General features: G+C 37.2%; 1 protein-coding gene across 3 annotated transcripts; it reads left to right on the forward strand.

Annotated features, from left to right (window-relative positions):
* dgkzb (diacylglycerol kinase, zeta b) lies at nucleotides 1-26,950 on the forward strand. 3 transcript variants are annotated; one of them, XM_026203211.1, is made up of 34 exons: nucleotides 7,160-8,344; nucleotides 9,664-10,655; nucleotides 12,097-12,205; nucleotides 12,332-12,427; nucleotides 12,608-12,685; nucleotides 12,771-12,827; nucleotides 12,902-12,970; nucleotides 13,049-13,120; nucleotides 13,623-13,739; nucleotides 14,003-14,074; nucleotides 14,165-14,260; nucleotides 14,347-14,429; nucleotides 14,505-14,565; nucleotides 14,881-14,994; nucleotides 15,263-15,403; nucleotides 15,567-15,645; nucleotides 15,770-15,825; nucleotides 15,929-15,991; nucleotides 16,454-16,527; nucleotides 16,915-17,026; nucleotides 17,111-17,310; nucleotides 18,443-18,543; nucleotides 18,689-18,768; nucleotides 19,821-19,890; nucleotides 20,100-20,140; nucleotides 20,221-20,411; nucleotides 22,053-22,160; nucleotides 22,469-22,537; nucleotides 22,636-22,667; nucleotides 23,477-23,526; nucleotides 23,610-23,730; nucleotides 23,815-23,851; nucleotides 23,973-24,072; nucleotides 25,057-26,949. In XM_026203211.1, exons 2-34 carry the CDS (start codon nucleotides 9,709-9,711, stop codon nucleotides 25,171-25,173), a joined length of 3,813 nt encoding a protein of 1,270 aa, XP_026058996.1. In that variant the 5' UTR covers nucleotides 7,160-8,344; nucleotides 9,664-9,708; the 3' UTR covers nucleotides 25,174-26,949. The 3 variants fall into 3 exon arrangements, with proteins under 3 accessions (XP_026058998.1, XP_026058997.1, XP_026058996.1); XM_026203213.1 differs by lacking the exons at nucleotides 7,160-8,344; nucleotides 9,664-10,655 and adding an exon at nucleotides 1-901 and having other exon boundaries at nucleotides 25,057-26,938; XM_026203212.1 differs by lacking the exons at nucleotides 22,053-22,160; nucleotides 22,469-22,537 and having other exon boundaries at nucleotides 7,157-10,655; nucleotides 25,057-26,950.
* Nucleotides 26,951-26,973: the final 23 nt, after the last annotated feature.

Consider the following 26,973-nt stretch of genomic DNA (forward strand, 5'->3'; position numbering starts at 1 on the left):
TGCAATAGCATCAAGGTGCGACTTGAATTTGTGTGCACTGACGACTGTTTCCTGTTGTGGTTTACCACCGAATCGTACACCAGTTCCCTTGATCTACCAATAGATGGTGACACACTCCTGTCCTAACCTGGACCAGTGAAGGGGGAACGTGTTGCGGGGGAGGTGTTAGAGAGAGAAGACCTGATAAAAGTGTGTGTTTGAACGTAAAAGAGTCAGTCAGGCTGGCACAGCAGGAGAGGGGCGGTAAAGCTCTCGGCATGAGGGACAGGAGTCCTACACCTGTTTGACACTTCCTGGATTGCGCGCACATGTCTGGTGCAAGTGAACAAAGTGAAACTAAAGAGAGAGAGAGAGTTTGACTGGAGGGAAGCTTCTTGCCAAACAAACAGCTGAGTTGCAGTAGGTGAGCCGTGAAGGAGGAGGAAGTCGTCTGGCTGCAGCCCATGGACGAGAAAAGCAGGGACGTTATCTGTCAAAGCCGTACCAGCACTTCAAGATCTACTTCCTGGTGCTGTGCCGTTCTGCATGATTGCCTGACTAAGCCGTACTGAAGTAAACTGCGTGTGGAGAGCGCTTCCACTTCTGACACTCGGCTTCAAAAGTTTCCCTTGCATCGTATCTTTTTTCACCTGATATGGAGACTTTGATGGACTGGCTTCCTGTGATCGTCGTGTATGAAGTTGTGACAGGAGAAGTAGGGTTGCACATCTGAGATGGAGCAGTCGAACTGGCACCCTGAGGGAGAGGTGGAGGGGCTGTCCCGACCCCTGGATGCTGAAGACCCCGGAGGTCCAGATTCAGCCTCCTCGTCTTGTTCGGACCTGTCCATCACAACCCCTGCAGCTCTACCTTGTCCCAACAACACCAAGAGCTTCTCTGGACTGCGGATCTTTGGTAGAAGGTGGGTGAGATGTTTGAGTACATGACTCTAAACTTCAGGGTTGTTCAAAAGGAAAGTAAGTTTTTGAAAAATCTAGTGTCTTTATATCACTTTACTCCAAACATTCGTGACTGGAACAGCATGTCTGAAGATTATTTATTGACTACTTTTAATTTATACTATGGACTCTCAACTTTAATTCTTAAGTTGAAATGGCATTTTTGACCAACTCTTAGGGCCAAAATTGTCTATTTTATTTGATCTTTTTTATTATCTTTTACTTTCTCTCTACTTCAATATTAAAACTAACATAATAGCATTTTTTATTATTCATTATACGTTTTTTTGAAACTTGTGTGTGGTGTCTCTTCTCTGTCATCAAGTCAAACATTTGTGACTGAAACCACACGTCTGATGTCTATTTGCAATTTAAACTCGCGTTTTGCTTGGACCAACCCTGTGGTGAAAGGCACCACCTGATGTCCTGGGGTTACGAAATCCGTGACTCTCCATCTATCTAGGAAATGCTTTGTGAAGCACTTTCCCAAATCCTTCAATGTAACCGCTTCTGCTTAAAAACATTAACTCATAACTCCCATGACATTACTTCGACGTGCGCTTTCGAAATTCATCAGGCGTCTAAATTAATCCTACGATCTCCTGTGGTTCCCTGGAAATAGATGCCTTTAATGGATTAGAGAAGCAATTAATTACGCACTATAATTGTCCGACCTGTTGGGAGAACAGCGTATACCTGTGCTCCGCACTCCTGACCTCATGCACCTCGACTTGTCTTAGATCTGTGTGATTTCATCTGGGTTTACCTTGTGTGCGTATCTGCGAAAGACAAGACATTAATAATATGAGGATGTGAAATAGCCAAGAAAGCGGAAGTGTGTTTCTTTTTGTATCTTTTCATCTCGTCTTCTCACAACTGATGACTAATAATTCTGATATGGTTTGCATTTTTGCATTGTCCAGAATTGTCCCCTTAAAAAGTAACAATTTTAGTTTTTCCAGATCACTGAAAAGTGGTTTTAGATAGCAAAAAAGCTAGTTCAACCTTAAAAACAGGCCTGTATTTACCTCCACATGGCCATGTTTTATTGTTGATGGTTAGGGTTAGGGTTAGGGTTCTTCTTTCAAAACCATTGACCTTAATCAGATATAAAAACCTTTTCTTTGTGCCTCAGTTAATATTTTAATAACATTAATAATAATTAGATTTTTAACTATAAAGAGGCTTCTGTCCAATTGAAAGGTTCCACTGATGTTAAAAGTTCACGGAAACATCAATGCCAATAAATAATCTACAATTGTTTATAGCAGGACTGAAATTGGAAATGTGTAAGTTTGGGTTTAATGGCAAAAGTTGAACCTTCAGCCTCAGATGTTGCAGACTGTTTAATCTCGATATTTCCAGTCGAATCAGTTCTTCACAAACATCTTGACCTGCGAGTCCAACTAGAATTTTTACGTTAGTCTAAATAAATCTTTTTGCAGATCTTGCCTTTCTGCCTTCCACTATGAAAAACTTCCACAAACAAAATTTGATTAGAGGACTGAAGTATGTATCGTAATCAGATGCATTGAATAGCTCGAGCCAGACACAGATTGTGTAAAAGTGTCAGTCTGGAATGTTTTTGCAGGTTTTTCAGTTGGCTTCCATTGCATTTCAGACAATGGACGTTCCCTTGCTCTATTTGAGCATGAAAAACCAGTTTTTCCAAGTGAGAGTTTAAGAAGAATTCCACTATAGTCTGGTTCTGTGAGGGGTTAAGTCACTCTTGCATGCTTTTCAGTTTTTTGATTTGCTTTTGTTGATAATTGTGTTTGCTTTAGGCAAGCAACCTTCTAACCTTAAAGGAATTAAAGTTTTTTTAAATAATTTTTATCTTTTATCATTTACTGACCTTTATGTCATTCCAAACCTGCATGACTTTTTAGTTTTTGCTCCACACAATGAAAGTCAACGGGGGTCAGTGATCTTTTGGACCCCATTGGCATGTGATGTGCTCAAAACAAAAGCAGTATTATATTTACAAAATATTATACATTTTACAAAATGTGTCTATATATATATATGTATGTCAATTTTTTTATTAATTAATCAAAAGTAGGTCATTACACTTCAATCAAATTGCGATATGTACTAGTATCTGTAAATATTACGCTGCAAAAGTTAATTTAAATATGAATCCTGAATATTCTGCATGTCTCTGTAAATGAATAGCACAGACACGCGGTTTCATTTACTACACACATGCTGAAGCACAGGTGACACTGAAGCTCACGTGACGGCAGATTTCAGTGTCTTCCGTCTCACTAAACGAGGATGTAAACACACATCTCCAGAACTGCTCTAAAAAAGGCTACTTTAAGAAAAAATAAATAAAGTTGTTTTATGCATTCAAATAATTAGACATGCTAAAACGCAGAATTTTTAAATAAACGCAAAACAATACAAAATATGGTGAGAAACAATTTCAAAGGGCCCTAAACGTAATTTTTTTTAACTTTTAATAAATTGATGTGAAAATGTATAAGTTTAATGATTTTAATTAATTAGACATGCTTTTTTATTAATAAAATTAAATATATTTAAAATGGGTCGAGGAATATTAAAATGGAAAAAAATAGAAAAAAAAAATGCGTAATTTGGAAAAAAATAAAATGGATTTTAGGATTCAGAGGCCCTATATAATAAATATACAGATAAATACACATATATTATGTACACAAAAACTTTTATTTTGGATGCGATTAATCACAATTAATCATTGTCCAGCACTCATATAAATAGTTTTAACTTAGTACAGGACAATTATATAAAATGTGATTATTTTTAAGTAATACTTTTTTTAAATAAATATTTTTAATTAAATAATTTAATAAAATTATGAAATACTTGTTTTAAAATTATGGAAAACTGTCAAACATGGAAACTGACTTTGATCTGTATATTTGCCAATATAAATGACCATTTCTCCATCATCCAGTCCCCCGTCCTCCGAGATGTGCGTGTGTTTATGTGTGTATTTGTACTCCACCTGTTCTGTGTGCTGATGAGGCACCTGTTCACTGCTGTGTTGATGTGTGTAATCTGATAATGCCATACCCGGCTAGGACACCTGAGGCACACAGGTTGTGTATCACTGTGGTACAGAGAGTTCAGATCAGATTCCTTAGGGGCCAAGAAGACCTGCACATCCAAACGGCCGTTACATGTGCAGATTGCATCAAAGAACTGTTTTTTTTTTTTTTTTTTTCAGGTCATAGGTAGACACAGGTTTCCTTGAACACTCTCACACCCAGTGGCCTATCTCGCACGACTTCATTTGCATGGCTGCACTGTTCCGCCCCGTGGAGGAACAGGCCCATTTCTGTAGCTATCTTTAACGTCTCATTCTATGCTGGAGCTAAGTATGGATCAGGGTCAGAGTCTCAGGGTGGGCTAATGGAGATCTCTAGGCATATGTGGGTGACTGAATAAGTGTGAAAGTGAACAAGTGTATGTGGAATTTTTTTCTTATTTTGGTACCAGCGTTGAGGTGGGAATAAAGGCCCATTCACACCAACAACAATCACTACAATACTAATATATCAGCATCCACACCAGTACAACATTTTTTATTAGAGGTTAAGCGTGTGTGCCGCAGTTGTATCATCTGCCTCAACTAAGAGGATGAATTCTGATAGACTGTCAAGTGTTTTTTAATCATTCACCAGCTTGAAAAAAAATATTGTTGGAAGTGATTCGAACAATCCTTCCTCTTGGCAGATATTGTTATAGCCTAAGGACTCTGCTACTGTTTTACAGTAAGAAGAACGATTTTTATAGCTACATCTTTATCATTATGGCTATTGTTCTTGGTGTGAACAGGCTCTAAGGCTGTTGGTGAAATGCCAGAGGGGCTGTACATTTTAGTTTCAATTTCGGCTTCTAACGATTATGAAAACACGACAATCGAGATTAAATAATTATTGTGCCCATCCGTTCCTCTCCTCTACAGCGGTGTGCTTCCAACTCTTCATAAAAGCTCACAATTAACGTCCATATCAGTCAAATCTTTTAAGTGACTATCTTAACATTGAAAAGGGTTATTAGACTGTGAAAAAGTACTTACACAGTTCCTCAGGACGCTTTACACGCGCGCGCTCCGAGACTGAGGGAAACTCGAACAACCAAAATATAGCTTCGGGTACGTGCCTAAATGGCAAAATATACACAAAAATAGTTCCGAAATGCTGGGTTTGAGGGTATTTATGTACATAGTCGATTTCTAAACACATTCTTAATATAAATCGTTTGGACAATATGGGATGTGGGACAGTTTATTGGATCCGTGCAGCGCGGGTCTTAAAGTCACAGTAGGCTATTAAAAAAAGAAAAAGAAAACCTCTTACCAGAATGACTTTGTAGATTTAATAAGAATCAAACTAATTCATAGAGTGAACACTGATATTTGTATTATTTAACACTGACTATTTAATTTCTGTATTTGTCCTATTGATTGTAATTAGCTTTTTTGTTTGCAGTTTACTTTTATCAACGTTTGAGGGTTTTGAAAATAGAGAATGGTGAAATTTCAATAATAATTCATTTTAGTATTCATAATTTGAAATAATCATGATTACAATATTAGCCAAAATATTTCCCCCATAACCGAGCAGCTCTATGAATTCTATGAATCTATGGATTTTGAAACAGGCTCTAAAAATAACCACCTTAATGCTGCCATGCAAAGACATCTAAAAAAAGAAAGAAAGAATTTCACCCATACAGTAAATGTATTATTCTTGCTCATGAAGCACACTCTAGTGAGAGACACTATGTCTGCGGTTTGACCATTGTGGTGGAGCAAGTGCAGTCATAGGAACTGATCAGTTTTGGAGAACAACGATGTAATAGGCTAGGGTCTAAATATGTGACAAAATCAGGGATTTTCCTGCATGTAATCATCAGTGGGATGCCATGGTCTCAACATTTTCACATTTTACAAAATGTTTCTAGTATGTTGCGAAAGCAGATGACATTGTGTGAAGATCCTTTGTCATTATTAGTGTGATCATTGTTCACTTACAGCTGTTATCATACGTATATATATATATATATATATATACGTAAAAAAAAAAAAAAAGATATATATATATATATATATATATATATATATATATAAAATAAACCACAAAACAAAAATACTATATTATAAATTCAGTTAATATTTTGTCTTGTGAAATATATGTAAATATGAAAAAGATTAATGAGAGCAGCTAAATAGTATTAAATAAAAGAAAGAATATCTGAGAAGTATTTATGTGGATAGAACACCTTTAGAGGAAGTGCATTTGTTTAATGGATAGTGTCAGTATTTCCTTTCCAGCAGATGGTGGCATTGCCATCCTTTTCCTCTTCAATCTAACATTTAGCTTTCCTGCAACATCAGAGACTTGTTCAAAGAGACGTTCATACAGGGGAAAAAATAGAGGAATTGTTTGAAATAATTTAGACTGATGAATCAGATGCATTGAGACCAGGAATGTGAATTAATAAAGTAAATAGGTACATTTTGATTTCGTGATGACTTACATTTCTGTTTCTCTAATCTTATATGCCAAATATATCTATAATGATAATTGAGCCTAATTGTTATAGATTTGAACTGTTAACTAAAGGGTTCAAATCCTGCAAAGGATTTCAAGAAATCAGTTGATATCGTTTGGCATCAAGTCTTTTAATTGATTTGGAAAGTATCTTATGCTCACCAAGGCTGAATGAAAAAAATAAAAAAACAGTAATATTGTAAAATATTATTACAATTTAAAATAAATGTTACCTATTTTAATATTTTTAAAATGTCATTTATTCATGTGATGCAAAGCTGAATTTTCAGCATTATTACTCCAGTCTTCAATGTCACATGATCATTCAGAAATTATTCTAATATTTAAATCATCCTCGATGAATAAAAGTATTAATTTCTTTAAAAAATAATAAATATAAAAAAATAAATAAATATAAAAAAAATAAATAAATAGTAGGACACTTTGTGGCCTAGAAAAAGTAGACAAAATATTATGAATATAACCTTGATGTGATTGTAACTGATGTGTACTGGTGAATTAAGATCATTAACATGCAATAAGAAACGTTTTTTTAAAGGCATTTGAAAGAAAAATGGTACAAGCTGTCACTGGGACGGGACCCTAAGGTATAAAATCTAAAAGGTACATCTTTGTACCTTATTTACCCCTAAATGGTACATATTAGTACATTAAAGGAACATATTAGTACCTAAAGTGTATCCTTTTGAAAGGGTGTCAAATAAAAGACAAATTAGTTCATGATTAATATAAAGCTGGGGTGTATTTTTATATCCATCGAAGTTCACAGTGACTAAAGGACAGCTAAGCAGGTTTGGTTGCCATGATGTCCAACTCCATGGTAACAGCCAGCAGATCTTTCTCCCCCATCACTTAAAAGACAGTAATTACTTCCACATGGAGTCTCCAGCTCTGTGCACATCGGTCACTCACAGAAGTGCCCCAAAGAACAAGGGGCACAATCAAGTGGCTCACATTGATGCTCAGTATTTAAAGCTTGAACCACAGGCGCAACAAAACTATGATGTTCGTTATAGGTTGCCAAATTGATATTCAAACGCATTCACTCCTCACCCGTTGATCCATAATGCAACAGCACAAGGGCCTTGAAATGGAAATTAAACTCATTGTGCTTTTGGGGTGGAGTGGCATCGCCTTGTCGTCCAATTAGGGGATGTGAATAGACACAATGCGTCCACACTAAAGCCATCATCTTTATGATTAGCTTTACAATGGTTAAAAAACCGACATACAGTTTAAACGTGATGCTGCTCTCGTGGGTTAAACCGCACAGATCATCTTCACAGCTGTGGGTGTTGCATGTCGCGGGTTGCTTTGCGCCAGAATTAGTGCTATGTCCTCTTTTTCTTAAGCAAAAAGCATAACGGTCTGTTTAAAAGCAGAAGTGGCTTTGCACAATGTTCACGATGGAGATTATTATCATAAAACCATTAATTGTGTTCCTATAAAGCAACTGGTGTCAGCCCCATGTGTGCCAGGAACATGATCTAGGAGGCTAGGAAACTTGCTTGTGTATGTCTCTCACAAACTCCCAGCGTTAAGCTGATAATTGGTCATTATTTTAAACCGGAGGCTTCGATGCACCCTGCATTCCCTCCTACCAGTTACCTCCTGCCTAGTCGATGACTCTTTCCTCTGTGATGTGTGCTGCTGCTTCCCAGTGTGCTGTGTTGTTTGTGGGTGGATGTGGGGCTCCTCTTCCTGAAGGCTTGGGTTGTGTGTAGTACATCTGTGTGTGTGTGTGGGGGAGGCTGTCTCACCTGTCCATCTCTTGGACTTTCTCTGTCAGTTCACTGTGTGGGGACGGTCAGGGAAGGAGCCGGGGAGCTAAATTCTAAGGTCGTATGATATCTTTTTAGTTTTTGTTGTTGGATATTGACTAAAAACTGGACATAAACGCAGAGTTAAGCTTTAGAACTTAGTGTTTAGGGAGGTTTTGTATGTGTTTGCACTGTATGTGGACATTTAGCAGTTTGGACCAGTTGTTGTACTGTTATGAATATTTATCTTTTTACATGCATAAAGCTTTGTGTAATGTAAATCTGTTTAAACGTAGCAGACATAAGCAAATGATGTATATATATGTATGTATATGTATATATATGTATACACAAACTCAGACTCTTGGTTTAAGAGCATATTTTGGTACTAAATGAACCCACTTCACTAATTACATACCATTGCTAGAGATGACCCGGACAGTAATTCGTTTTGGTTGAGTGTCACTTCCTTATTCTGCCTGGAGAGCAAGAACAGTTGTTTTTAACACAGAAGTGTTTAGTATGGACACAATATCTTTTTAATGCAATTTGCAATGATCTTTTTTCAGTTAATTGTTTGTACTGTTATGTTTGTACTGTCACCTCCTCTGTAGTACAATACCGTGTTTACTGTAAATATTGCTGCTACAAAATACTTAGCACCAATAGCATCATTCCTTACCCTGAGAGTTGTGTCTAGGTCAAATCAGACTCTAAATGAGATAGACTGGTTACATTGCTATAATTAGTCCAGGCAGTCACTACTGAAGGGTCAGAAAGCCCTTATAATCTGCCCTGGACATCCCCGTGTTGATAATCAGGACGTTCATGAGCTGAGCAGAGCCTCATTTCCTTGAGTGCCTTTCACTTCATTATGACATGATGTCATCACCCGTGAACTCACAATGCACCTTTGTAATCAACTGGCTTTGCTAGTATTAACGCGATTTGGAAGGCAAATAGTCCTGGTGTAAACCCCAGGAAAATCTGTGCTACGACAGGCGGAGTTAGCTTTCCAAATTCATAATAATGTTAATCACCAGTCTAAACTCATGTCTAGACGACCCTCCTAAAAGGAGAAATATACGTAATGTTGTGATGTTGTGGAGTCCCATCAGGGTTTTCAACCAAAAGGACATACTTGGTAGATCAGATCTACTAATCTCTTGTGAAGTCTGATGTCGATGAGGTTATTTTGTGTTTTCTTAATATAATTGCCTATTATTCGACCATTTCGGGAAGCACTGGCATGTGTTAGTTTAAACTAGATAATCTCCATTTTAAGGATTAGGTTTAAATCTTGGTCAATGGAGGTCAATGTAACAAGCTTTCAGCAGTTTTAGAACTTAGTGCTAAAATGGTTAATCTATGCTGACCAGCTGCGTTTTCAATCAACAGCCTCAGGGGGAACTTTAGAAAAAGAACTGTATTATTCCAGCCACCATGGACACTTTTTTCCGCCGCCATTTTAAGAGGAAGGAAGCAGGAGAAGACATTCATGATGGCCATGTACCTGAACCCTGTCGACACAGGAGGCCAAGCATTGCAGTGCCAGCCAGCCGTGCCCGTCGACGTTCCAGTGTAGGTCTTGCATCCACCGCGTTGACCCAGCGACGCCGATCCAGTGTCCAACTTCAGGCTTTACCTCGAATCACTAGTATTCAACCGGTTCAGAAAAGTAGTGGTAGACGGCGCTCCAGCACCACCACCCCGAAAGCCAATCCTCGCTTTGCCGTACACCGGAAGAAAGTGAGCAAGCTCCGCAATATAGACACACACCTCTTAGGTCCATCCATGCTGCTGGCCAGCTTAATTCAGATGACGAAAGAGGAGGAAGAGGATGAGGAGAGCCGAAGTCCATTGCCAGGGCAAGTGGAACTCAAGGGGTGCAGCACGAAGTTCAGGAGCCACACAGATGTGCTTCTTTCAGAAGGTGACAGCGACAGTGATAGCGAGGACTCCAGCGGCCACTCGGATGAGAGTCATCACTCAGGGCTGCCCAAGGAGTTCCTAGAGGAGGCAGATTTGTCAGACTGGGAGATCAAAGAGTCTGCTGTTTTATGCCAGCAGGATAAATGCTTTCCTCTGGCCGTGGTGGCAGAGCGTGTCCAGGCCCACCCGCTGATCCGAGTTCCCCGCTGCCTCCGGAGGAACTCGTCACATTATGGCTACGCGGAGCCGGGACCGCACGGCCGCTACTACCGTAGCAGCCAGAGGAGGCGCCGTCGACGGGTCTCCACCATCTCAAAAGCGGGAAGCCCCTGGCCAGGAAGAGGCCTGCCGCTTCCTAACCGAAGAAGCTCTACCTGCTTCAGGGCTCATGCGACTCTCAATCCTCTCCTGGGAGCTTATTACGATCCCAGGCTGGAGTCTTGGAGTGGATTCTTGTCGTATGTAGAACCATTCTGTTGTTGTGTCATTTCATGCTGTGCTCTTAAATTAGATGTAGCGTTTCATGAAATGCGAGAAGAACAACACAAAGGCAAAAAAGCTTAGACAGTTGACTTGTTGCTTTGCTGCCTTATCAGTCAATGACTTGCAGGCAGCATTTGTGTTCGAAGGTAACTCCCGAAACTCAGTTATTATTACTCAGATTTACATTCTTGCCTTCCTACCTCAGCACAGGTACAAAGCTGGGGCTGTACCCTAAGATACACAAGCTAAAAGGTACAGTATATCATATGCAGCCAAAGATACTAATTATGACCTAAGCCAATTTATTTTTCGCACTCTTGATGAAGATGAATGTTGTCCAACCACTTTGCCGCTGCAAATTTCTGTCAGTATGAACGTGCCTAAATAGTTGATGTTTCAGTGAAGACCAAATAAGTACACCAGAATGTACAGGTTTTCTGATTAGGTACTATGACTTTGCAATACATGTGACTTTGCATACAAACTCAGCACTTCTGAGTCAATATCTTTAGTAATTTCTCAAGCATTCAAACATTTATACTGAATGCGAGAGCAGGCAGTTGCAATGCAGCTTTTCGTTGCATTGACCTTCTCATTCTCCATCCCGTGGATACGGGCACCGTGGCGCGCGCTCATTAGTGCAGCTGCTACCATAGCGAGGTAATGTGACTCATCAACGTTACTGATCACACAGTGGGCTTCTCATCAACAGGTTGCTAAGCTTCACTGATTCACTCTGTAGGGATTAGGACACAAAGGTCAGGTTGAGCAAGGTTTTGATTACAAAAGGATTACAAAAAAACATATCAACCTAATATTTACCCTTAGAAATGCATTTCCTGAGGTTTCGTTGCATAAACTTCATTGGCAACATTCTTGTCATAGTCATAATTGCATCAGAGTTCCTGTATAAGGAGAGTACACATGTGTTTCTGCACTTGTCTATTGTGTTAACATTTAGCATGAACTCTGATGTACAGTCTCGATTCTATATAGATAAAGCCAATTTTCATTCTGACATTTAGTATAAAATTCAATGCTGTATCTTCCAAATTTGGTGAGCTTAATGACATAAGCATATAACATCAGGTATCCACAGTGTATTATTGTAGTCCTGAAAGCAGATTAAAAGCGGAAAAACCTATATATTTCCACGCCATGTTCTACAGTTCTAGTTGTTGGTTGCAAAATAGAAAATAGTCTTATGGTTGATATGTAATTAAACAAATGCAATTCAAAGAGACCCCAAGGCAGTCCAGGTGGAAACCTGTGTGAAATAAAATTTCATGGGAATTCTTTCAGGGAAAAATGTTCATAATTGTATTTATTTTGATCAGTGTTTTAAATATAACTAACTTTTTAGGATATGATGGACACAGACAGTCTGTTTAATGTCACTGTCATTGTTTTTGTCAGGAAAGCCATTGCCAAGGCTGGTGTGCAGGACAATGCTGCCCAATCTGGCACCATAATACCAGCCAAATGTGAACCCATCAAAGAGATCTGCAGCACCGTGGATTGGACTGTGAGTTACTTATCTGTATTTCAACAAACAAGTTAACATTTCTGTCAATGGCAATTGGCATGACACAGTAATCCATATTAATCTCTGTAACTTCTGTTTAACTTACTGGTTAGTTGTCTTCCTCAGGAAAATGCCCAGTTTGGTCAACACGTGTGGTTTGAGACCAGTCCGTCTGGAGACTTCTGTTACGTTGGAGAGACGTATTGTTTTGCAAAGTCACTGGTAAATGACCCATATTTTTTATTTATCTTAAACGATCGACAGCACAATGATTAGTTTAGTGTCTTCCCTTTTGTAAAAATCCCTGCACGAGCGCTCCCTCTAGTGGTGAGAGGTTATAAACACAGATTCAGATGAATTACTAAAATGCCAATCCTTGTGTTTCTTTTTTTGTTTTCTCAGCAAAAATCTCTTCCTCGCCACAAATGTGCATCCTGCAAAATAGCAGTTCACACTGTATGCATGGATCAGCTGGAGAAGGTTAGACGATTGTTGTCAAGCTAAAAAACGTGCAATGTATTGAACTTTTTTTTTGTCAGCAAATGAAATTTACTGTTCCCCATAGATTAACTTCAGATGTAAGCCATCATTTAAAGATCCAGGGATGAGAAATGTCCGAGAGGTAAGACTTTTTGTCCCTTAATATGAGCTTTATCATTTAGTTTTGTTAAACAGCTGAGCTGGTTTGTGTTTCAGACTCCAAACATGAGACATCACTGGGTCCATAGGAGACGACAAGATGGAAAATGCCGGCAGTGTGGAAAGGTCAGTACAAGACTCATAAAATGTGAAACATGTAGTCATCCAGAAAGTATTTATGGCCTAATTTCACTCTTTCCTCAGGGTTTCCAGCAGAAATTCTCCTTCCACAGTAAAGATATTGTGGCCATCAGCTGCTCTTGGTGTAAGCAAGCAGTAAGTGTTCCACATCTGATAAAATCCCTTTTTTTAAATGCTACACTACTGTTCAAAAGTTTAGAGGCAGAAAGATATATATATATATATATATATATATATATATATATATATATATATATATATATATATATATATTATATATATTGTATATTAAATACACAGTAAAGTATTTTTCTTTGTTACAGTTTTTTACATAAATATCAAGCAACCCAACTGTTTTCAGCACATTAGAATGATTTCTGATCACTACTGACACTGAAGATAATGGCTGCTGAAACTTTTGTTTAGCTATTTCAGGAATAAATTAAATTTTAAAATATATTAAAACATAAAAAAATATATTTTAAATTACAATAGTATTTCGCACCCGCACTGTTTTAACTGTATGCTTCTTTCAAAAACCATCCAAAACGTTTGAGTGGAAGTAATGCATAACATGATGACAAATTTTCAAGTATGAGAAAACATCAATCAGTGCGCTTTGCTGTGTGTCTTACAGTACCACAACAAGGTGACCTGCTTCATGCTGCAGAAAATCGAAGAGACGTGTTCCCTCGGAGCTCACGCGGCTGTGATCATCCCTCCAACCTGGATCATCAGAGTCCGCAGACAGCAGGTACCACCTGACCCGAAGAAAACAGGGTTCATGCAGCATGTTACGGTTATATTTACTGTATTTTTGAACAAATGGACATTCAAAAATCTTACCAACTTAAAACTGAATGAATGCATACCTTATATATACATATATGTGAATTTCTTCCAAATGCATTTCTAAAGTACTAATAGTGATTTAATTTTATGCTGCAGTGTTTTATGGTGTGGACATGGTGAAAGGAGCTCAAATGTAAACACTAAAATGCATACGTCCTTATACAGGCATCACTGAAGAGCAGTAAAAGAAAGAAGAAAACATCTCTGAAGGCCAAACCCTGCAAGAAAGCCACAGAGGTAGCAAACACCTCTAAACCTTTGAACGTTTGCAAATGAAAGTCATATGTTTTTATATATGACGAGATTTCAATATTTGGTTCTCTGCAGGACAGCAAATGGAAGCACTTTATTGTGCGAGCGATTCCTTCCCAGCTCATGAAGCCTCTGCTGGTGTTTGTCAATCCGAAGAGTGGCGGAAACCAGGTCAGAAGCGACGCTCAAAAGTTCCTAGTGCACAGAAACGTTATTTTACAGCCACCTAATAGCACTTCTTCTTCTTTTCTATAAAGGGAACTAAAATTATCCGCTCTTTCATGTGGTACCTGAACCCCCGGCAAGTGTTCGACCTCACTCAGGGAGGTCCGAGAGAGGGGTAAGAGTTGATAGATTATACTTTCTTTCTCAACTTTGAGCGTGTTCTCTTACACTTTCTCTTCCTCTTTTTAAGGTTAGAAATGTACAGCAAAGTGCCCAACCTGCGTATCCTAGTTTGTGGCGGTGACGGAACGGTTAGTCAAATATCTGCGTTCTCGTCTAGATAGAACCGGATGGAGGGTAATATCATTTCTGCTCATACTTTTTCAGTATGTGCACAGTATGCAAATGTTTTCAACGGTGCAATGTGCTCGACACGCTCGACAGGCACTTGAAACTGATTCAAGTGCAGGTAAAACTGAAATGTATCAGGCATAACACCACTACTAAAATAACACTGACTGATCCGAGACTGATCTCTCAGATATTGCTTTTAGATTTCATCATGCTACCCTCGGTCAGGAAGTTCATAGGGACAATCATGTAATTTATATGCTCTCTTTGAAAAGGTTGGGTGGATTCTCTCAGTCCTGGATGAGCTCCAGTTGAACCCTCAACCCGCTGTGGCCGTGCTTCCCCTCGGGACAGGAAATGACCTGGCCAGGACTCTCAACTGGGGCGGGGTACGAACCTGAATGCTCTTGTTTGTAATGTTCTAATAAACCTTAGTTAGTGCATTTCCTCGGAAATGCAAATCTAAGAAAAAACTCCTGTATTTTAATATAACCACAAGTTTTGTTTCGCAGCATGAGGTTTGTGGTTTAAACTTTTAATTTGTACTTCTGATACATTCTTAAAGTGGCGTAACAAGAAAGTGGTCCGACTATTTGTTAACCCTTCCAAGCTTTTCATTGATCTGTTTTTTACATGTGTGCACTCGTTGACTTTCAGGGCTACACGGATGAACCGGTGTCCAAGATCTTGTCCCATGTAGAAGACGGCAACATCGTCCAGCTGGACCGATGGAACCTGAGCGTGGAGCCCAATTTGGAGGCCAGCGAGGAGGAGAGAGACGAACACCAGACCGACAAGGTCAGCTGACACCAGAAGAGGGTGCTAGACTTTAGCAGAAGACCACCATCCTTCTAGCTTTACAAGTCAAGCAGGAATAGGGGTGTAAAGAGTTTTTATAAACTCTTTTTGTGTTGAAATGAATGGTAAGGGGGAGCTAATGACTTCTCCGTGTCTATTTCAGCTTCCCATTGACGTCTTCAACAATTACTTCAGCCTCGGATTTGATGCACACGTGACCTTAGAGTTTCATGAATCCCGAGGTGTGCTCACTCACCCGTGTCATTTTTAATATTTGGTTTATGAAGTGAAGGTTTGCATACTGCATGTAAAATCTGCGGTTTGTGAAAGGATTCAAAGGTCTAAGATGTTGTTTTGTTTCCTCAGAGGCTAAACCAGAACGGTTCAATAGTCGACTTCGCAATAAAATGTTTTATGCAGGGGTAAGTGTTTCTGTCCAATACAGTCATATAGATTTTTAGTTCACTCTTTTTTGTTATGCATTAAATTTAATATGTTTGTTCAAACACATGTGCTCCTCTGTAGACAGCCTTCTCAGACTTTTTGATGCGCAGCTCCAAAGATCTGTCCAAACACATCAGGGTTGTGGTACGTTAAGTTGTATATATGTATACAGTACATACACACTTTTTATATAATATGACCCAAGATATTTGAAACTAAATTTTTTTTTTTTATATATAAAGGTTGATAAAAAAAACAATACTTACAAATTGTGCATTAATAAAAACTAATAATTAAACATTACATAAAATTACACCAATAAATAATAATTATCTTAATAATGCATATGTAATTTATCAGAAACACAAAAAGCTTTAGGGTTTTACATTTCAGAAAAGCAGAATAATATATATTTATCACTTAAACCACACATAAATAAAGTCATTACTGTTGATTACTGTCATAAAAATGAAAACAAAAATAGTATGTCACCAAATTAATTGCTTATGATCACAGTAAATAAATATGCACATATGCAAGCACTTTCACATATGGAACAAATACTTACAATGTTCCCTCATTTGCTTTTTCTTATTTCCTGTGCAGTGTGATGGTACTGATCTAACTAGTAAAGTGCAGGATATGAAACTGCAGTGCCTCCTGTTCCTCAACATCCCCAGGTAAACTGACCTGATATGGAACTGTGCAAAACAAATGTCTTATGCAACTACCATATAAGATAACCTATGTACATTCTTGTATGTAAATTGTATTTGTGCGCTATTTGATATAGATCTTCTTTATTTTGGGATAACAAAATTTATTTTGCGAAAAAACAAAAAAAACTTTACTCAAGTTGCCAGTCAGACCATTTCATCCATGTGACATCAAATTTCATGTCATCAAACCATGACAGGAGACATGGACTGAAAACCTCATTATAAAAAGAGATTTGTTGTTCCAAAGTATGTTTATTCCAGGATAAAATATAATCTAGACACAAGAACCTAGTCTAGAGTTCATTAAAATGAGATTATCCTGACTGAGCTGGGCATTATGTTCTGTAGATATTGCGCTGGTACGATGCCATGGGGGAACCCAAGTGAGCACAATGACTTTGGGCCACAGAAACATGACGATGGGCTCATTGAGGTTATTGGCTTCACCATGACCTCTCTGGTGAGATTTGGCTTTGGTTCCTTAATGGATTTGTTCTACATTTACCCTTGAATCCATCCAAATGTTGCTGCTCTCTTTCTACAGGCGACGCTGCAGGTTGGAGGACATGGCGAGAGGCTTCATCAGTGTCAAGAGGTGACCCTGACAACCTTTAAGCCCATTCCTGTGCAGGTGGATGGAGAACCCTGTCGACTGGCTCCATCCGTCATACACATCACCCTCAGGAACCAGGCCAACATGCTGCAGAAGACCAAGAGAAGAATCTCTCTACCACAACTATATGAGTCAGTATCTGTCTGTCTGTCTGTCTGTCTGACTGTCTGTCTGAATGACTGTCTGTTTATGTCTGTCTGTCTGTCTGATTGTCTGTCTGATTGTCTGTCTATGTCTGTCTGTCTGTCTGTCTTTCTGACTGACTGTCTATGTCTGTCAGTCTGACTGTATATGTCTGTCTCTCTGTCTGTCTATGTTTGTCTGTCTGTCTGTCTTTCTGAATGACTGTCTATGTCTGTCTGTCTTTCTGAATGACTGTCTATGTCTGTCTGTCTGTCTTTCTGAATGACTGTCTATGTCTGTCTGTCTTTCTGACTGACTGTCTATGTCTGTCTGTCTGTCTGTCTTTCTGAATGACTGTCTATGTCTGTCTGTCTTTCTGAATGACTGTCTATGTCTGTCTGTCTTTCTGAATGACTGTCTATGTCTGTCTGTCTGTCTTTCTGACTGACTGTCTATGTCTGTCTGTCTGTCTTTCTGAATGACTGTCTATGTCTGTCTGTCTGTCTGTCTTTCTGAATGACTGTCTATGTCTGTCTGTCTTTCTGACTGACTGTCTATGTCTGTCTGTCTTTCTGAATGACTGTCTATGTCTGTCTGTCTTTCTGAATGTCTATGTCTGTCTGTCTTTCTGAATGACTGTCTATGTCTGTCTGTCTGTCTTTCTGAATGACTGTCTATGTCTGTCTGTCTTTCTGAATGACTGTCTATGTCTGTCTGTCTTTCTGACTGACTGTCTATGTCTGTCTGTCTGTCTTTCTGAATGACTGTCTATGTCTGTCTGTCTTTCTGAATGACTGTCTATGTCTGTCTGTCTTTCTGACTGACTGTCTATGTCTGTCTGTCTTTCTGAATGACTGTCTATGTCTGTCTGTCTTTCTGAATGTCTGTCTGTCTGTCTGTCTGTCTGAATGACTGTCTATGTCTGATAGTCTGTCTACGTCTGTCTGACTGTCTGTATATGTCTGTCTGTCTGTCTGTTTTTCTGAATGACTGTCTATGTCTGTCTGTCTTTCTGACTGACTGACTGTCTATGTCTGTCTGTCTGTCTGCATATGTCTGACTGTCTGCATATGTCTGACTGTCTGGGTGGATGGAAATATGACTTTTGATATGAGATGTTTTTTCTCTTTATGGATGTAGTCAGCTGCCCATCACAGAGAAAATGCAGATCCAGGTGAACCGTATCAGCATGCATGATTATGAAGCTCTTCATTATGATAAGGAGCAGCTCAGGGAGGCCTGTGAGTATCTCTTCTCTTCGTCCTCTCTCATTTTCACAGCTCTGAGAACCTACTCATGCACTCCTGGAAAAGCTTCTGCTTTCAAATACGACTTAATTTAAACCCGACCCTAACCTATGTTTCCTCTTTTCCTTCACCTTCTCAGCGATTCCTATGGGGATAATTACAGTTCCCGGGAACAGTGATTTGGAGACGTGCCGGTTGCATATCGAGAGGCTACATGAGGTGCTCTCAGCTTGTTTCAGCTTGTTGTTTCCTGGTTAGAAATGTGCCAACAGGCCGATTTGGCTACAACCTCCTTCCTTATTTGCAGAGGTTAAGGGGAGGATCTGAACTGTCAAAGACTGGCTTGATGTCAACATGAACTCAGAATCAACTATTGACGTTCTTAATCAATGTTACTTGTCTTTTTGAAAACTATTCATCTGTGCATGTAATCCCCAAAAAAGTTTGTCTTTGTAATCATTCATCAAAATACAATAACTTGTAAGTCTTTTCTGAGTGACATTATCAAGCCCTTTTAGTTTCAACTCTGCCCATTTGGCATGAAACACCCTTTTTAACAACCCAAACAATTTCTAATAGACAAAATCCTGTCCTACAGGTTTTTTAGTTGTTGTTGTTGAAAATAATGTTTCAATCGTTTATAAGTCAGATAACTCTAGTAAAATCATTAGGATATTAAGTAAAGATCATGTTCCATGAAGATATTTTGTAAATTTCCTATCATACATATGTAATATATAATGTAATTTTTGATTAGTTATATGCATTGCTAAGAAATAATTTGGACAAATTTAAAGACGATTTTCTAAGTATTTTGAAATTTTTGCACCCTCAGAATCCAGATTTTCAAATAGTTGTATCTCAGCCAAATATTGTCTGATCCTAATAAGCCATACATCAATGGAAAGCTTATTTATATTTACATTTATTCTTTAGCTGACTCTTTTATCCAAAGCGACTTACAATTGCTATATACCTCTGGAGCAACTAGGGGTTAAGTGTCTTGTTCAGGGACACATTATAAAAATTGACGCTTAAGACTGGTTTTGTGACTTCTAAGAGTCACTGCCCACTATAATTGCCACTATTCATGCCAAACATGTTATATTGAGCATGTGACAGTGATTGCACGTTGACTTCCTGTTCAATTACAGTCAGAAAAACACATTGTGACTAATTGAACTCACACAGTGAGTTCATTTTGGACAAGGGCCATTTTTCACTTGCACTTTCTCTTTATTTTTTTCCTCTCTCTGTCTTTCTGTCTTTAGGAGGGGGATGGTGTGAATACAGACACACTGCACATGCCAAAGCTTTCACCAAAATGGTGCTTCCTGGATTGTAAGTAGAGCATTTCAAGTTCCAAAAGTGAAAAAAAAAAAAAACAGCATAGAATTTATCTAAAAAAAAAGAGTGTTGTAATTATACAGTACATAACTTAGGCTTGAATCATTTTTGTGAGATTCATTGCTCTTGAGATTTCCAAAACTTTCAAGCGTGATGTTTGCGAACCCCATAATCAGATTTTTCCACCTTTGGATTGTTTACAGCTACTACAGCAGACCGTTTCTACAGAATAGACCGTGGTCAGGTACCTACAACAGGCATCTTTGACGTTTTACATCTGTGTTGCATGTCACACCGTGCAGATTTCATTGCATATCTCTGCAGGAGCATCTAAACTATGTGACGGAGATCTCTCAGGATGAGCTTTTCATCTTGGACCCGGAGCTGGTCACCAAGGAGACGGTGGGCACATCGCCCGGAATGCCGGGGGCGATGGAAAGTGTTGGGGGATGTTCCAATAGCACAGACCAGTTTGCTTTTCCTGCCTGCTCTGCCGGACCTTCTCCACTGTGCAGGTAGATTGAAACGAGTCACTTCAGATGACAAAATCTGAGGTTAAACTGTGGTTAAATGTTACGTCGCTTTTTACTCTGGCAGATGATTTAAACACCGTCGACTAGCAGAGTTATGTGTGTAGGCATTTAAATTTCTGAAAATATCCCCGGAAAAACAGCAAAAGTGCAAAAAATCCTCAATAAGGAACTAAAAAAAATTGTATTTAAAATTTCTTGTTGATTTTGCCAAAACAGATTTAAGTTTAGCTTGAATCCATGAGAATTATAATTTTCTTTATTATGCACAACTGATGGGAACTGATGCACTTACTAAAAAGAACCTGAAAGTACCATGGTAATATTATGATGTTGTTTTTTGGACTTGAAATATGTTAAAAGCATGCTATATGAATATGCTAATTTCCCAATATCATGATATTACCATCTCATGCCATTACAGTAGTCCTGTCACAGTACTTTTTTGTAAGTCTAGGAAGTCCCAAAAAATAATATACAGTAATATAATGTGGTTTAAATGTCTGAAACCATTAGAAAAAAAAAGAAAAAAAAAAATTAATATTTTTTTTATCAAAAAAATTATCTTAATATACATTTATAATATTTATTAGAAATAAACTTAATATTAAAACAACAAACTTTTATAATTATAAATTACATTATTTAAATATAAAAATATATTATTATATATCAAAATATAGTTTATACTAAGTATTTTATGTACTAAATATGTTAGCATAACAATTACAGTAAAAATTTGAACTGCCATTATATATGTATCTTTTATGTTACTATTAATACAATAAACTATTATAAATGTATAAATAAATAATTATGTGAAATGAAAATATTTTAACGATTTAAATATTAAAATATATTTTATTGTATCTAATTTATATTATGTACATATTTTATATGCAAATTTTTATTCTAAAAATAATAACAAAACATATTTATATTTAAAAATACACTACTATTAAATCATTTAATTATCAAAATGTTTTATTATATCTATTTTAGAATATATATATATATATATATATATATATATATATATATATATATATATGTACGTACATATATTTTAAATTGTTAAATTAATTTTATTATGTATATTACTATAATATTACATTATAAATACATATATACCTATAAATACAAATAAATACATATCTAGAGAAGTTTGTGTGTGTGCAGTAAACACTAGATTGAAACGAAATGTGTTCCTTCCGGTTTGAAAAAAAAAGGCTCTTCAGCTCTAGTCTATTCTCTCAGGGGAAGTCTTTTACTATGTGTATTTGCGTGCACATCTGATGGGGAGACAGCGCCATTTTTGTGCAAAAGTCTCGTGTGAGCGAGCTCAAATCTGCGTGCTGTTCACATGTGAGTCCATCCAGGACAGGACAGTCCCTCATAAAGGCCCCTGCTATTAAAATCTCATTGATCTGTGTTTACATTCCCCTCCCCCTGCCTGACCCACAGCGGATCGCTGAAAAAACACATCCCATCTGTCAGACCTCATTGTAGCAGTTGCTCTGTTACAGTAAATTATACACATCTCACAAACAACGAGTTTCCCGCCCTTCACAGCACGTAAACACATCCTCCTCTCTGTTGTCCGTCCATCCCATCATGCTCTCGCAGGGTTCACCAGACGCATGCTGAAGGCCAAACGGAAAGCGCGAGCATGGATAGCGACATACGCAAGCAAACTAGCGATCCAGAGACTCCCACAAAGCCAGGCTTGTGCAGGTACATCTCGAACTGAGCGCTTCGTGGTCTAATTCAGACGTTTCCATGACAACACTGCTATGTCTTTTTATAGCAAACATCATTACTAAGCTAACAAAGTTATCCACCCCATAATTCCGTGTGCATAACTAGGGCTCTGTAATGCCCATCTGCTACAGAAGTGCACTACACTGGCACAATAATACCATGCTACTTTGAAATATACCATTGCACCATGTCATCTTTTTTGTTTGTGAGAGGGGCAGGAGATATCCATTTCGAATGGATATCTTACATAAGCTTGTCTTTGCCCAATGTCTTTCATCAAGGAGGGGAGCAAAAATGATGAATGTGAATCGTTCAAACACACTCGATGGGGACTCAGTGAATGTGCCCAGGTACATACAGTATTTAATAATCATCGCTGGTGAGACAGACAAATGTAGTTGGCTTTGATTATGAATAGCCGTATTAATATTTCATTTTAATTTCACAGGTTAGATTCGGGCTGGAATGACAGCGATCAAGGTACACACAATTTACATATTTTAATAATAATAATAATAAAATAGTTTACTGTAATATATAGTTTAGTGTACTGTGTATATATATATATATATATATATATATATATATATATATATAATACAATAAACACTTATTATATTATTATTGTAAATATAAGACTTTAAAATTTATTACGAAATATACCAATTTAGTACAAAAAAAGTGCTCATATTTTTCCATTTCCAGATTAACTTTTGCAGTATATTTAGATATGATATATAATTGTATTAATGTATTTATTTGAAAAAAAAATTATATACTAAATATGTTAGCATAACAATTAAAGTAAAAATTTGAATGACAGCGATCAAGGTACACACAATTGACATATTTTAATAATAATAATAATAATAAAATAGTTTACTGTATATATATATATATATATATATATATATATATATATATATATATATATATATATATATATATATAATACAATAAACACTTTTTATATTATTATTGTAAATATAAGACTTTAAAATTTATTACGAAATATACCAATTTAGTACAAAAAAAGTGCTCATATTTTTCCATTTCCAGATTGACTTTCCAGTATATTTAGATATGATATATAATTGTATTAATGTATTTATTTGAAAAAAAAATGAATAAAATAAACTCTTATAAATATACAATTATTACTAGTATTAGTCTTTTATCAAATATAATTTAACAAAATATATTATCACATATTCAATCATTTTCTATCCTTTCCTAGAGCCATTTTGTACAATTAAAACACTCATATTTGTCTTTGTGATGTCTTTCAGAATCAATCGGTTTGCTCTTAGATGCCGTAAAGTCTGGCAACCTCGAAAAGGTATTCATAAAATAACCTCTTATATATAATAATTAGCATTACCAGACGTCACAGGCCTGTTCTCTGGTCGTTCATGTTCTCAGCTGGTTCAGATGCATGAAGGCGGGGCAAACCTGTTGGTCCAGGACCGTTTTGGCTGCACCCTCCTCCATCATGCAGTGGTTTTAGGCAGTAAAGAGATTGTGAAGTATATCATTGATAACGGTGAGTTGGTTGGACTTCATTTATTGTATTTTTGACTTTCAGCGTGCAATTTTTTAATTATCTTTCACTGTTTTTGGTGAACAGCTCCGGCTTGCATCCTTGATGTGACCGAGAAATCAACGTAAGTAGTGCTGGAGCCACTCCGGCATCTTGTACTCCATTTAATTTGTGGTAAAAGGGATATAGGAGCTAGATTTGATTGGCATTCACGGTTAGGAGGTGTTTCTCTGTTTTTTATTTAGAGGGGAGACGGCCCTGCATAAGGCAGCTGCGTTGTGCCAGAGAACAATCTGCTATTACCTGGTGGAGGCCGGAGCATCCCTCATGAAGACAGATCTACAGGTGGGAACATTCACATGGACCTTTCCTTGGAGGATATTTAAACACTTATCATTATCTCCACAGTAAAAGTTTCTCGGGCTCTCCGTTAAACTGTGCCTCGTTTACAAAACAATCAGCAGTCAGATGCCCCGAATAAACATAGAATCCTCCAACATGATCCGGGACATCATTCAAATAAATCAGACACTTGTTTCTGATGCTGAGGATCTTTTGAAATCTTTACAGATGGAAACGAGCGGGATGTGTCTAAGCGAACGTCCATTTTTCTTCCATTTGCTCTGATGTCAGCAGTACGTGAAGAATACTGGAGACAGTATAAATGATTATAATGTGTTCTGTTTGTTTTTTGACGCGACGCGAAGCCCTTGTCCAATGAATACCGATAAATGACAGAACGCCAGTGGGCGGGGCTTATGATGCTATGATGTATAACTATTCGCTGCCGTGTTGCTCTGGAGGTCATATGCTAATGTATTTTGACAACGTGATCTCACAGATCCCGTAATATTCAAATAAGCTTTTATTTTTATTTTGTTAAACATGTATTATTATTTTAATTATATATTACAATTACGTGTGTTTAAGCTATTTATTTTTATTTATACAACTAAGCATGTGTTAAAATAAAAAGGTGGAAAAAAAACAAGAAAAAAAGGAATGAATTAAATAAGTCCCATATCTTACATTATCATTATTTTATTTTATCTATAATTATACAAATTTCATTTTATTATAATATATCTTATTTATTTATTTATTTATAGCATACTTTAAATAAAAGGTGGCAAAAAAAAAAAAAAAATATATATATATATATATAGTTTTTTTTTTTATTTGTCTATAATTGCAAAAAAAGTATTCTGTTTTATATTATATTGTTATATTATATATTTTATTTATTTATTCATGCCACTAAAAAGTAAAAAAAAAAAAAAAAAAAATTCAAATTAATTGATTAAAAAAAATGTCACCCTCATTCTGCAGGGTGAAACTTCAAAGATATATGCCGAAAGAGCTCGAGACGTGGAGTTGGCCGCTTACTTGGAAAACCGACAACACCACCAGATGATCCAGAGGGAGGACCATGAGACGGCTGTGTGACCGGCCTCCGCATCCATCCTTTCCATCCGAGTCTTATCTGCTCTCTCCCGTGGCCGGTTTATCTGGTGCGGCCACACGTTAGTGATGCTATGAGGCAGCATGGGTGCGGAAATTAGTTTGTTGCTCTCTGTATTGATTGTAATGCCAAAAAGACAGTGTTTGTGTCATGTTTCAGAATGCATGAGTTTGCTACGTCACGTCCAGCTTTCAGGGCTCCGCTCCTTACGACCCAATGTGCAAAACGTTGGATATTTCAGGGCTGAAATACCACGTATGAAAGTGGCTTTTACTATAACTACTATAAAGAAAACCAGACAAACCTCATGAGAGATTAACAGGAGAGGTTTTTGCTGCTTCTGATTATGTAATATTAATGTTTGAATTCTAGATTGCATATCTAATAGTTTTACAGATTTGATGTAACCATAGAGGCTTCCTTTAGCTTGGCTTCCAATTCACGTGTTTGTTCTGATTGGAGATAGACGTTGTTTTCATAGCCTCCTGCGTTTAAGAATGCTTCCTCAGCTGTTGCTTACGGCCAGTTTCTCTCTTTGTGGTAAATGCTTGAATTTCATAAAAACATTCCATTAATTACAACCTTAGCATTAAACCAGTTCTCTATTCAAAATATATTATAAACGGTAATCATTTCTTAGTTAGTAGATTTGCCTATGACCATACATTTTTGCCTAAATAAATGAAGTTTCCTTCAGGGATGTGTTCATATCTCTTAGCATAGATTGCTTGCACTGACTGCTTTTAAAATGAAAATTTAAGGTTCTTTACAGAATTACAGAAGTCATGCAGCAATGCGAACCTGTTGGTTTTGGTTTCCGGCCAAATCGAGCATGTTAAGTACACGTTTTAGATGTTTTTAGATGAGATATCACATTTTCAGTGACAAATGGCTGGGTAACAGACTTACCCATTTATTTACATATATTTATATCATCGTCTGCGGTTTCAATTCTTGTATATTCAACCAGGTCACTTTATGTTACTTGTACAATTGACTAAATGCTCGAATAATAAACGAGACAGAAAACTGGTCTTTTTTTTTTTTTTTTACAAGTTGCCATAGTGTGTTTGTGGTGAGCTGTCATTATGATAGAATATGTATTTTGTCAGTGCTTTGTATGAGTTGCTATGCAATTCCAAATAGATGATACGTGTATATAATCCGTCAAACATTTTAAAAATGTGTAAACAGTATGTTCTGATATAAAGGTCTTTCATTTGTATGTGATATAAACTTAGATAATGCTTTATTTATAAGAGTAGATAAGACTTTTGTTAGAGGAGGAGTCATATATTTGTTCTCGGGGTTGGATTGTTACTGTCTACTTGGGAGAAAAGAAATAAAGACTTTAAAAAACAAGTATTTGTTATTGGAATATCTACTTTGATTATAAGGTTGAATTGACTGAGATCAGTGATGTAGTAAGTGGTGAATGCATACGTCGTCATCATTATTTTTCTCTTATTGCGCAGCAACGGCTTGGTAAACTGTGTGTAATGTTGAACTCTGCCTCTTCCTAGGAGGTCTTTATGTCTGAATGAGTTACCGGCTATGATGGATGTGTTGACAATTGTGAGTCATCTATCATTTCGGAGATAAGCCTATAGTTTTCTCTCTCCTGCTCTAGCTCCTGGAGAATAGGGAAAGCACGTAAATGTTTTTTAAAATTAGTTTAACCTCAGCTTAACCTCAGCTTATTTTAAATTTGGTAGATAGAATGTTAAGTCAAAAAAACTTTTCACACAAATTCATCTGAACAGAGAATCAGATTATGGATTATG

This window comes from Carassius auratus, chromosome 25 (genome assembly GCF_003368295.1).
Source record: "Carassius auratus strain Wakin chromosome 25, ASM336829v1, whole genome shotgun sequence".
NCBI classification, from domain to species: Eukaryota; Metazoa; Chordata; class Actinopteri; order Cypriniformes; family Cyprinidae; genus Carassius; species Carassius auratus.

What these genes read in the sequence shown, in the direction of transcription:
- dgkzb (XM_026203211.1), top strand. Translation starts at nt 9,709, where the DNA reads ATGGACACTTTTTTCCGCCGCCATTTTAAGAGGAAGGAAGCAGGAGAA. An exon ending in GCAGCACCGTGGATTGGACT is followed by an intron (nt 12,206 to 12,331) that starts GTGAGTTACTTA and finishes TGTCTTCCTCAG; the next exon opens with GAAAATGCCCAGTTTGGTCA. An exon ending in AGAGTTTCATGAATCCCGAG is followed by an intron (nt 15,646 to 15,769) that starts GTGTGCTCACTC and finishes TTGTTTCCTCAG; the next exon opens with AGGCTAAACCAGAACGGTTC.